Source organism: Micromesistius poutassou (assembly GCF_964030765.1).
Source record: "Micromesistius poutassou genome assembly, chromosome: 3".
NCBI lineage: Eukaryota > Metazoa > Chordata > Actinopteri > Gadiformes > Gadidae > Micromesistius > Micromesistius poutassou.
In genome coordinates, this window is record NC_140273.1 from 9,859,285 (window position 1) to 9,871,634 (window position 12,350).

The 12,350-nt window shown below is 44.4% G+C and overlaps 1 protein-coding gene across 1 annotated transcript in view; it reads right to left on the minus strand.

The window, feature by feature from the left end:
* Positions 1-12,350, minus strand: part of mgat5b (alpha-1,6-mannosylglycoprotein 6-beta-N-acetylglucosaminyltransferase B) — a gene marked incomplete at both ends in the record, with an annotated part of 133,331 nt that overhangs the window by 53,750 nt on the left and 67,231 nt on the right. The window contains one exon of the mRNA XM_084465126.1: positions 7,518-7,687. Coding sequence (XP_084321252.1) covers positions 7,518-7,687 — 170 coding nt within the window. The remainder of the gene's footprint in view (positions 1-7,517; positions 7,688-12,350) is intronic.

The window sequence follows — 12,350 nt, forward strand, 5'->3', positions numbered from 1 at the left end:
TATACCACCAGGTGTGAGTGTGATTAGCCATTACAAGCCATTTTGAAAAGTTACCGCTTCTGACATCACAGGTGGGCGTGTCCGCCTAGATGTGTGCTGGATAGATCAGTCTACCAGCCTACCCAGTGGACTGTAGCAAACGTTGCTCATCTATCCGTCATACACATCTAGGTGGACACGCCCACCTGTGATGTCAGAAGCGGCACATTTTCAAAATGGCTTGTAATGGCTAATCACACTCACACCTGGTGGTATAATATGCCCCCTTTAATAAAAAACTTCAGCTGGAGCAATCAAACCGCAGCATGCAGCGCTCTATGACTCGAGCCACTTGTTGATCCTGCTGATGCTGACCGTGTCTGAATGAAGACCCGCGTGACAGAGCCCAGATCCTGAAGGTGCGTGCACCCTGCCCCGACCACAGCCAACAACCACCGACAGGGATGCTTGTACGGAGTCTCTTTGGCTCACACTGCCTGGTCGGGGCTTGAGCCAGACGTGTTAATTGGCCGTGCGCCCGCCTCCCTCCTTCCCGTTCCACCTGTCGTAATGATACAGGCTGGGGTTCTAGAGAGATCCCCATGGCAACACTGGTCACCTGCAGCCGTGAGGAATGTGGGCCAGTCTGACACTTTCCAGAGAGAGAGAGAGAGAGAGAGAGAGAGAGAGAGAGAGAGAGAGAGAGAGAGAGAGAGAGAGAGAGAGATGGCGAAGGAGAGGGGGAGAGATGGTGAGAGAGAGAGGGAGAAGGAAATAGGGAGAGATATCGAGAGGGAGAGAGAGGAAGAGGGAGAGATAGATGGATGGGAAGGGAGGGAGGACTGGAAGAAACACTGGGACGTTCGGAATAAAGGTCATAATCATTTTAACTGTCAAAACATTTTAGATCTAGGGGCATTTAAGACGGGAACAATTACCCTTACCTGAGGTACAGATGGTTAATTCCGACTAAATTAACTTGACTTAAAATGAGATAGACCATGGTACAACTTTGAAATCTAATAAGCTAAATTGACCAATTATATTCCTTGAAAATGTCAGTGTTGCCCTTGTAAAGGTTAATGTTTTGGTTCATCTGAAGATGGTGGAGTTCATTATGTTGTGCACATTCTCAACAGTCAGTTCTTTTTTTTTCCACCACAGAGACAATTTGCCATCGTCTCAGTGCCTCAGCGACATTTTTGCAATCACACATTCGTGATAAGCGTTTCTGTGGTGGCAAAGACGCTAACACTAAATTGGGCAGCACACATTCCAAAGATAAGAGCCAATTGGGTCTGGTAATGCCCCTAGCATGCATCAGATCGCACGGGCTGTGGCAGCGGCTGTTTTGCCCCTTGCTGCAGTGTCCCACAGGTGGTGGTCCCTGTAGTTCACCACACGGCTGCAGCTCACACAGCAGGCAATCATCTCCCTGGAGCCGACGGGGCGCTGGGTGGCATGGGGGGGGGGGGCTTCAGGCTCCCAAGGACACCACGGGGAATGGGGTCATTTCATTCCTCTGTCCAGTTTCATCTCGTGTTCAATCTTTTGTGTGACCTTCTATTATTTTCCTTGTTTTGATCCTCCCTCCCACCTCGTTCTTTACTCTCTCCCTTCCTCCTTCCCTTTGTGACTTGCTCCATCCCTCTCTCCTTCGTTACTTCCTTCTCTCCTCCCCCCGGTCTCTGTCATGGTGTGGCTGTGTGTTGGACCCTAACCATCCTAACGTGATTAAGTAATGGGATGCTGACCCATCACATCGGCCCCCCTCCGTAGTGGTGGGGAGGCGAGGAGGGGTCTGCCAATGGTTCAGCAGTCTGGTATACAGGAAAAGGTGGGGGGGGGGGGTGCAGCTGTCCACTCTGGTGGACTCAGTGATGTATCTGGGGTTATACTGCCAATCTAATTGGCAGGCGCATTGCCCTCCTCTTCCTCCGCCACTCTGTTAGAGGAGAGCGCACTCAGCACCGCACAGGCAATAGGTTGAATTAGATTCATGCTCTGTTGTATCGAGATCTGGGAGCTGTATGTGTGTGTGTGTGTGTGTGTGGATGCAATCTGGATTTTTTTTGTTTTTGTTCACTGATGATAATCTCTCTCCATATCTGCCTATTTCTTTCTTGCTTAATCAGTGTGTGTGTGTGTGTGTGTGTGTGTGTGTGTGTGTGTGTGTGTGTGTGTCTGTGTGTGTGTGTGTGTTAATTTTGCAAGAGACAAAAAATAGCATGTGTAGGCAAAATATTTGTGAATAAACAAGGAACCATTGGAATGCTAAAACTGAATAATGCAACACTGCAGTAAACACACATACACAAACACATGCAACACAGAAGGAGCAGAGAGATGTATTTAGGGAAGAGAGAGAGAGAGAGAGAGAGAGAGAGAGAGAGAGAGAGAGAGAGAGAGAGAGAGAGAATAGATCTATGTGTCCATGATATTTATGGGACAGCCAGAGAAAGAGAAAGAGAGCAAGAGAGAGAGCGCGAGAGAGAGAGCGTGTATAGATCTATGTGTCCATGATATTTATGTGTATCCATCGTAACCCTGTCCACCCACCTGCATGCACCTAGGACATAAAGCAAAAGGCCACAGCTGCCTTAAACGCAAACAACACTGGCCTTAATCATCCCCCCAGTGTCCAATTACAGCTCACCACTGCTCCCTCCCTGGCCATTCACAAGCTCCAAATGTGACCATCATCCCAAAGAAAACGCAATGCTGCACGCTTTAGTACGGAATGTGCACACACACACACACACACACACACACACACGGTTTAATGTGGGGGTAGGCTCCACCGGGCAACATTAGCCCATCAATGGCAAAGCTGTTCCCGTCTTTGGCCTTGTGGCAAACTTTAACTAGGTAGTCTCAGTGAGCCTATTGTTGTCCCTCAACTTCCCTTCCCCTCTGTCTGCTTCCCTGTTTGTCCCTGTATGCCAAATTGACAGGCTATTTGTCTGCCTGTCTGTTTATTAGCCTGCCTGGCTGTATCTCCCTGTACCTGCTTGCCCCGCCTGTCGTGGCACAAAACAAGTTCTTTCTTTCTTTCTTATTACAAAGGCCTTGCTTTGTGTGCCTGGGCCTCAAGTCATTTTGAGAGGGTTATTTGTGGATGGGGTAGCACACAGGCAAGTACGTACCTGCACACGCACGCAGACACACACGCACGCACGCACGCACGCACGCACGCACAAATCAAGTCAAAATATTGTCTTAAATAGTCAGTGACTTTTACAAAAATAATTTATGAGCAGATAGAAACCTATTCCAGCCCCTACTGAAGTCCATCATCGTTAAATCTGTGGCCAAATGCTCTCTCTCGTTGAGATCCCAGCCAGAAACTCTGATACGGCCGTTGACATAGCCTCATGTGGGCGGGGCACGCAGGGCATTACTCTACCATGGAGAGCTCAGAGTTTAGACCAGAAATGCCAGTTTCAACATTTGGAAAAAAAAACCTCATCTGGCTCCCCCTGTTACTCCCTGCGGCATCAGACAAAGAGAGCTGATTCCATCTGCAGCAGCGAGCCGTCAATTGAAAGAGAATAATTGCAACCCCCCCCCCCCCCCCCGCCCCCACCTCACCACCACCAGCTCCCAGCGACAAAACCCTGAGCACCGCTGCCAAAGTATCAGCCCGATCTGAATGAAAACGGAGGAGGGCCTAACGAGAAATGATTTTGACTGCGGCGGGCTCGTGAGAAGCGCTCGTTGTGTATCGCCCTTGTGTTTGTGCCAAACAGAATTTGATAAAAAAAGATGCTTTTAAAAATCAACCGCTTTGCAAAAGAGACGTCGGAACACTTTGCGGTCAGGGGGGTTGTTTCCTGTGTTTGTGTTTGTGAGATGAGGTGGAGGGACACACAGAGGCCTTGGACGTGCAAAACAGAAGCCATTCACCCTTATGCGTCAGCAGATCTAGTGATACATTGGAGGAGATCCATCAAGAGCATTCCCTTTAATGTTGTTGAATCGTTGGTCGTGAATGCCTTTGAGCAATGCCACTCGTGGTTTTTGGCCATGACAATTCCAGACCTTTCTATTTCGTGACTATTCATCCGCAAAATAATTTCTCTTGTGGACTGCGTTCAAATCAGTACTGCTGGGAGCAAACCACCACCACCGTCTTTTTATGTCTCGACAAGACACAAATAAATGATTTATCGTGGTCAAACCAGTGTACTCAACTTGCCCAATAACTGAGGCCTGAGTTCTGTCCTGAAGGACCGGTGAGGATGGTTCTGAACTGATGAATGCCGACAGGGTGCTGTCGGTAAGAGTTATGGTTCAAATGTTGTTTTTGCAAGAAATGCCATAGCCTTTCATCAGCCATTAGTGGGTGAAATGTGAGAGAGCGAGAGATTTTCTGTTCTGGTTGGCTGTGCCTAATCCTGTATGAGCCAATATAGAATTAACTTTTTTCTTTGGTTTAGACTCAAAAATGTACGAATCAGCTCTCACCAAAAAAAACGAAAACTCAAAACTACAACGCAAAGACCCGTTTTTCTCCAAACCAAAACAAAGGGTTAAAGGAAATTGTTCTGACAGTCAAGCGTAAAACAATAAAAATACATATGAGACCCGATTTCAATAAAAGTGATGACAGAACAGGCCCAGGTGACGAGAACGCAGCAGAATGAAAACAGAACGACAATAAAACAATAGGCAATTAAAGTTGTTCCTGTCAGTCATAGACTGACAGGAACAAAAAGAAAGAAAAGACAAGTCAGAAAAGACAAGTCTTGTTTTAATTACATCTTTCGGTTTCTATGCGAGAAGACAACGTTAGTGTCTAACCCTGAAGACATGACGTGCAAAGAAAGAGCATTTTCATTTGTCATTATTCAATTCAATTCTCGGCGTTGGCAGGCTGTTGTCCCAGGCAGAGAGCTGTGAGATGGGCCATAGGGACAGGACGATATATAGAAATATATCGCTAACCCGATTAATGTTCCATTGTCAACCCAATGACAAACAACATCAAAGAGATAAAGACCCTTGGGGAAACCCAATCTAAAGAGAGAGCTGTGTGATTTAAGGTGTCGTGTTTAAATGCAAGGATCGATATTAAAGAAGAAATATAATTTTAAATGTGCATTTAAATATCGTTTTAATCAAATCAGGCATCCATTATCATGAAAAACGTTCTTCCACTCTCTTCATTCATTCTCGGCCGCCTGCTCTACAGAAAAGCTTTCATCTCAAAGGGATTGGCTCAGGGCAAACCTGACAACCTGTTTGATTAACACTGTCTTGGCTGCGCAGTAGATATCTCCTGGACTAGACAGAATGACCCTGGGGGGGCGCCCAGGCAACCCCCACTCCACCAGGGCAGATTTATACAACCCAGTGTGTATGTGCGTTTGTGTATGTTTGTTTAGTTGTGTGCACTTGCTCAAGCACTTGTGTTGCGCTTGCGTTTGCATCGCTGTCAGAGTGTATATGCCGTGTTATGGCGCTATCCGTCAGCAGAAACGTATGGCTCACTGACACGGGGAGGGGGGTTGCTAACCAGCCATGGCACGAAAGCGCTGCATTGACGTGACCACGGACATGCGGCTGGTTTGAGTCAATACAGCGGTAATGGCCCTCACACCTAATCTATGGGCTAACTGGGGGAGAGACTGTACTGGGAGAATACAGTTCTCTTACACAGTTTAAACGGTTCAGGAGCAAAGTCGATATTGTAATCTCTCTCCAGGGCAGGGACGTCATCAGTTGCCCTGTTCTGGATTGGTTAAAGCAGCTTGAATAATGACGTTTTACATGCAACAAACTTCTTTCCTTGTTTGAATTGCAGGAATCACATTGACACTTTAAGGAAGCGGAAATGTCAAACGCTATCATTAATTCCCAGCACACAATTACTGGAGAAGGTGCCATTACTGTTGTCGACTCCTGAACAATAGGTTTTCAATTCCGCCGAGGAAAAAGTGGAAGCTAGTTTGAAACAATGATTACATTTCACACTGAGAATGAACAAGGATATACTAACAATGAACAAAGCAATCTAGAAAACCAAGTGACCGAAAAAGAAGGCATTATAGCAATATCCCTTAAACTAGGGTGACCAGATTTCCTGAAACTAAAACCGGGACACTTTGCGCGTGACAGTAGTGCGCGTGCATGTCAGATCATAGACGCCGATATTAAGCTCAATTTCAACACGTAGGACCAGTGGTGGCTGGTGGTTAAATTTGTTGGTGGGGCGCAGTCAGGGACGGGTGGTCTGGGGGTCCTCCCCCCGAAAATGTTGATTTGGTAGATGTGATTTCCTGTATTCTGGTGCATTTTGGGGATGGCCACTACCTGAAAATTCATTAAGATTCATAGCCTACATCCTGACTTGCAGGGCCTGGACAAGATTACTGCATATGCAGACCTACTTTATGGCATTCCACCAACCATTGCTATTTGTCCTATGGGTGTTATTCTGATATTGAGGCAAATCATGATCACTGTCCTGTAGGACTACTGCTCACAACAAAGCCTAATGGGTAAAAATCATGTATGTTTTTGGTAATACTATCTACACATTTATGAGAAAAAATGAGTAGACATCAAATGAGTTTCGTGTGGGACGATATTTCTATATTTTTATGAATTAGCCTGAAGCTTCAGAAAGTTTTTAAACAAAGCAGTAGTGTGTGTGTGTGTGTGTGTGTGTGTGTGTGTGTGTGTGTGTGTGTGTGTGTGTGTGTGTGTGTGTGTGTGTGTGTGTGTGTGTGTGTGTGTGTGTGTGTGTGTGTGTGTGTGTGTGTGCGTGTGTGTGTGTGTGTCTGACGTCAAAATCATAGAGCTCCAAAAACATGACCTCAATACAGAGACAAATGCTCTTCAAATACACATTTATTTGAGGAGTAAATTTGCTCCAAAATCGATTTGTTTGCAGACAGCCTGCTGCCGTGGAGTTGCGGACAGGTGTCATCAAAATTGGCGTAACAAGCAACGCCTTTAAGGTGGAACGGTCATGCGGTTCCTCTCCTCAGTCTAAGTATTGTTCATTATGGAAAAGATCAGCTCAACGGGAGAATGAGTGCCAGGCAGACACACGGCAAACTGACAAATTAGACATATATTTTTGCACAGACTCTCCCTGCTTCTGAAATACGCAAACATCTCCGCCCAGCGTGTGTCCTCTCGGGGGGACGAGCGCTGCATTCTATGTGGTTTTTAGTTAATGATCAGGCTATAATAAGACAACGTTGGCTATGTAATCGCGGACAAAAGGGGACATTTCATAGCGGTTGGTGGAAACCGGGACATTATAGCGTCCCGACAGGCTTTTGCTGCGACAGGCTTTTGCTGGGACACGCAACTCAAAATCGGGACTGTCCCGGTAAAACCATGACGCCTAATAATCTGATGAATAAAAAAAATAATCTGTGCTCTTCATCCTGCACACAGAATCCGCACGATCTTGGCACAAATTTTGGAGTAGGATGTGCAGTAGCATGGTGTTAGCAGTAGCATGTGGAGCAGGATGTGCAGTAGCATGGTGTTAGCAGTAGTGTGATGTTAGCATGACTCACCCATGCAGCTCTTTGACGGACATGGAGATCTTCAGGTTGTGGCCCAGCACGTGGAGGGCGGTCAGGATGTCCGCCCACTGAACCATCTCCCCCAAGGGCCCGCCCTTCAGGACCTTAGGGCTGAACACGTCACCGGACTCCTCCGTCAGGAAGCCCACGTGGACCAGGATCTGAGCGGAGACACACCAGGGCACATTTAGGCTAGTGATTAACAAGAACGAATCGACCTGATTCCCCGTTTCAGTTCTCTCTCGTTCGTCTCGTTCGTATCGTTCGTTCTCCGAGACTCACAGACCCACCCACTAGTCAGTAGCAGTGAAGACTCGAGGCCTGAGACGTCACGAGAGCCAGCCGGGCAACTTAGTTAATGTTGTGTTGATTGATGACCGTTTGCACCATTGCACGATCATGATTCGTTTGAGAATGAGAACGAGGGAGGAGCTGAGTCTGGCTGACTCAGCTGAGAACCGTGATTCACCGCTACTGGAAACGCGACTGAACGAACGAACGAACAAATGATTCTGAACGATTTTTCTTGGTGAACTGACCGACGCAAACTGAATCAAGCAAACAAATCATGAAATCCACCACTAATTTAGGCAAGGCAAGGCAAGGCAACTTTATTTATATAACACTTTTCATACACAAGGCAGACTCAAAGTGCTTCAAATCGAAACATCGTCATAAAATAAAATAAAATAGAAGTAAAAGTAAACAAAGGCAAAGTTAAAAAATGTGTTGTAGAAAGTGCAATGTATTTTCGATTTAGCAGAAAGCTAAAGCAAAAGCATTCATTCCCCGCAGCAGACGCTTCCAATGCAACTCAAGTCAGGCTGGTAACTAACAATAAAGATTTGGAACAAGAAAGTTATTAAAATTGGACCAGCCACAAAAAAAGTTACACCGCCGCACAGCCTAGTTAAAAGTGTGCAGAGCAGCTCCATGTTTTAAATATAGTTTTTAAATTCTAAATAAATAAATAAACAAAATACACATCATGCAGGCCGTCCAGGATTTCGCAACGTGTCAAATCATGCAACATCAACCAATCCCTGCAATATTAAGCAAGCTTGCATATTAGCGTACATATACAATCACACTATCGCTCGTGATTCACTAATAATCACACTTCCCCACATAGAACTACTGTCAATCACACTTCCTCCTTTATAGTTATGAACAAGCAGGCATGTCTACCGATGTCTCAATTACTTTTAATGTGTATATATATATATATATATATATGTAGTAAGGATGAAACACATCGCAAAACTCAAGTTTCATTATGATAGGATATGATGGCATCATGTTTAGATCAAATAAATTGCTGCTTTCTTTTTATTGTATTTCCATTTTCCACTTTTATAATAAAAGAAACGACATGGCAGGCTTGGTTTCCAGAAAGTCCAATGGAAACAAAACCAATCCAATGGAAACAAAAACAAAACACTAGTGCCTGCTTTATAACATCAAATATAAAATTTGTCTTTTAAACACAACTTCAACAAAGAACGCATCAGCAGCATATGGCAAATTTCAGGCTCACAGCAGTGCCTTAAGCAAAATAGGAACACTTGAAACAATTACTCTGTCCCCATTAAACAAAGTGTCCCAGTCTGGTGTGGTGAAATGAGCAGCAAGGTAGCTCTCCACGCAAGGGAAGGCTTTTCTGACATGTCAAGGTTTTTTTTTGTTTTGTTGTATAAGACAGGTGTAACTAGCCGCGTTTACATGGACACTTCTGTTCCGAATAGATTTCTAATCGGAATAGATCTATTCCTGTCATGCGATCCGAACGTACTGTATACATGGCATTTCCAAAAGTGGTAAGCGAACGTTCTGTCTCTTGCGCACACCTGACACATCTGGACCGGCGGCGACTTAATGGACGTGTTATCACTATTTGGCATTTTTATGGATTTTGTTGGTTTTGTTTGTATCGTTTGTTGGTAAGGTTGGTCTGAAGCGCTCATAGAAACTTCTTCGCTCTACTGTAGTGATGATTCAGCTCCTGACGCATTCTCCGCCATTGTACACCTTTATAAATCCCCGTTGCGCATGGAACTGCCACATTGGCAGTGTTGTGTTTCACCAATTTTTTTTTTTTTTTAACAAAGTCTTCTAAATTAATGAAATACTGGGAAACGAATAAACCATTATAAGCAACGAGTGAACTTAATAAGCGGTCGAAATATTATTTTTCAACCACCGCCTCTTTCCCTTGACGGTGCGCAAAGCCCGCACGGCGCACACAAACTTTGCACTCAAAATTTGTCCATCGGGGAACACGTCAATTCCTCTAATGCTGACGTTTAAAATATATCAGCACCTATTTACCTTGATCTTCAGCTGTAGCCTTGCTGAACTCCCTGCATCCTCGCTGTCTTCGTTCATTTTTTCCAGATTCGTATGGCGGTCTTATTATGGTAAACTAGCTCATTGGTGAACACCTCGTCAGGTTTTAAACAGCGACACGCACTCGGAGACAGTAGCCTAGGCCTAAAGAAAGACAGGTCCATAGCTGCTGCACAAAAATAATGCGTGCCAAGCAGTAGACCTAGTTGGTCTTAAAGGGGGGGAAGCAAGTTCAAGTTTAACATCGATTTGCAGTGATCACTTGGCTGAAGGGTTTTATATGCCTATTCATTACATAATTAGCGCATTTGAAACTTGTGTGGCCTATATGGGTGCGGCTTATTCTGCTTTTTTAAATACATAAATGAAAGGCTTGCGGTTTATCCATGATCCGGCCTATATGCGGGAAATTACGGTAGGCCCCGACAGGGCGAACCGGACCCCGACTTGAAGCGGAGGTGTCTTGCTTCTCCCTTAAGGTGCTTATTTTAGATAATAACCGGCGACGTTCTATAGGCTACATTATTACACGGCTACTTTCCGAAACGAAAAAATAACTTCACACGGTGTGTCTTTTGATAATTTTTTTGTTACCATTCGTAGTGTTGATCAGCAGAGAAATAGTCAGCCAAAGACGTTGACGTCGCTAAGCAACCGAATCCGCTGGGTTTGATAAGTTACCGGACTACTTGCAGTGAGTGATACACAGACGTGAATCAGGCAAAAAAGCCATTTTCCTTGACAGTGAAAGTTCGGGTTGCATAAAAGTACAGACGGACCAATTGCGAACTACTGCAGCTGCTGATGCCATCTCTCTAAGTTACCTGCACCCACCCCAAACCAATCGGAATAAGTGTATACGCTATAATATATATATTATAGCGGACTACACCACCTCTTCTATTCCGCATAGAATTCTATTCCGATCAGAGAATTGTATTCCGATTGAGGCGTATATATTTTTTATTCCGATTGAGCTGTTCTTCCACTTCTATTCGGAACAGAAGTGTCCATGTAAACGCGGCTAGTGTCTGGGTAGTATATATATATATATATATAGATTAGATACAACTTATATTACAACTAACTAATGTGTGTATATATATATACACACGTTTTTTGTTAACTCATCATTGCAACTTTATTATAGTACACACACACACACACACACACACACACACACACACACACACACACACACACACACACAAATCATTGCCTATTTCACCACATTTTTGGAGAAATGCTGCTGCGAAATCAAGCCTTTTCGGCCGCAACAATCACAAGATCACCCTGAAGGGACTGATCATGTTTATTCAACAGAACAGATGTTGCATATTTATTATGGATATCATCAAGCTTGATTATTTCATACAGTGATGGTTTGGGCTATATTTTTTTGCCTCAATCAGTTGTAGAAAAAAGGACTTCTATGGAGCTGTGAGAAAGGATAAAGATGCTTTAAGGACCTATGAAATACTACAGCTGCCATGACTGACATGTAGCTAGGAATCAGACACACTCACTGAGTAGATTCATTGTTTATAGCCTAGTGGACTACGTCTCGACATGCAAAAATCAGCTGAAACAGTAAGGTCCAACAGGTGCAGAACGTTTCTGTGTAAAGAACTTAAGAACTGGCTGATCACCATCTGTCTGAAGGACAAAGTAAGGGAAACATATCAAATATTATTTTGAAACACCAAAGCCAGACTTCCTCTGTGTCTGTGCCATGCAGCCCATCTGAAACACTGCTTTGATCACATGCAATATTCATCAACATATGTGTGGAAATGTGTATTTACCGTCTATCATGCTGTCTGTCAAAACACTTTAACTTTAAAGCAATCTGTTTCAATTGAGTTACTGAGTTCAGTAAATGAGTTTGGGAAGAATCCAAGCTGTGAAAAATCAGCTTGAGAATCTCATGATGATTTTTGCTCTCTCTCTTTCTCTCTAGTATCATTCAGTGGCTTGGTGTCAACAGGGTGTTTTGCATGGCATACTTATTTTTTTTATCTCTCACTAACTTTTAGAGAGCGACTGTTGTATCGCATCCATGTGCAGGCATATGATGCTGACAGGAACAGGGTAAACACCTGACAATGCAGCTTTCCATTGGGTAGTACGGTAGAGCATCACAGCTTGACCCTGTCCCATGCTGAAATACCTAGAGGTCATGTTCCTTCTGCCCGACACAGTGGTGGAAGTAGAATGGGTCTGTGTAAATTTAGCAGTAGTGCCACTAGTGGAATATACAGAATTTTATTTGTATTACAATTTTAGAATCTGCTTATTTACACAAGTGATGATTCAAATAATAATCGGTCCCAAATGGACTCGAAAAATGTATGCTGAAATTGGAATTGTTGCCGACTACGCCCTCTTCGCGGCCATAGGACTATACTCACTGCTGCACTGCAGGCCCACCTCCGTGCACAGCTCTCATATATGCTGCGAGAAAAAATTGCCTTTTGA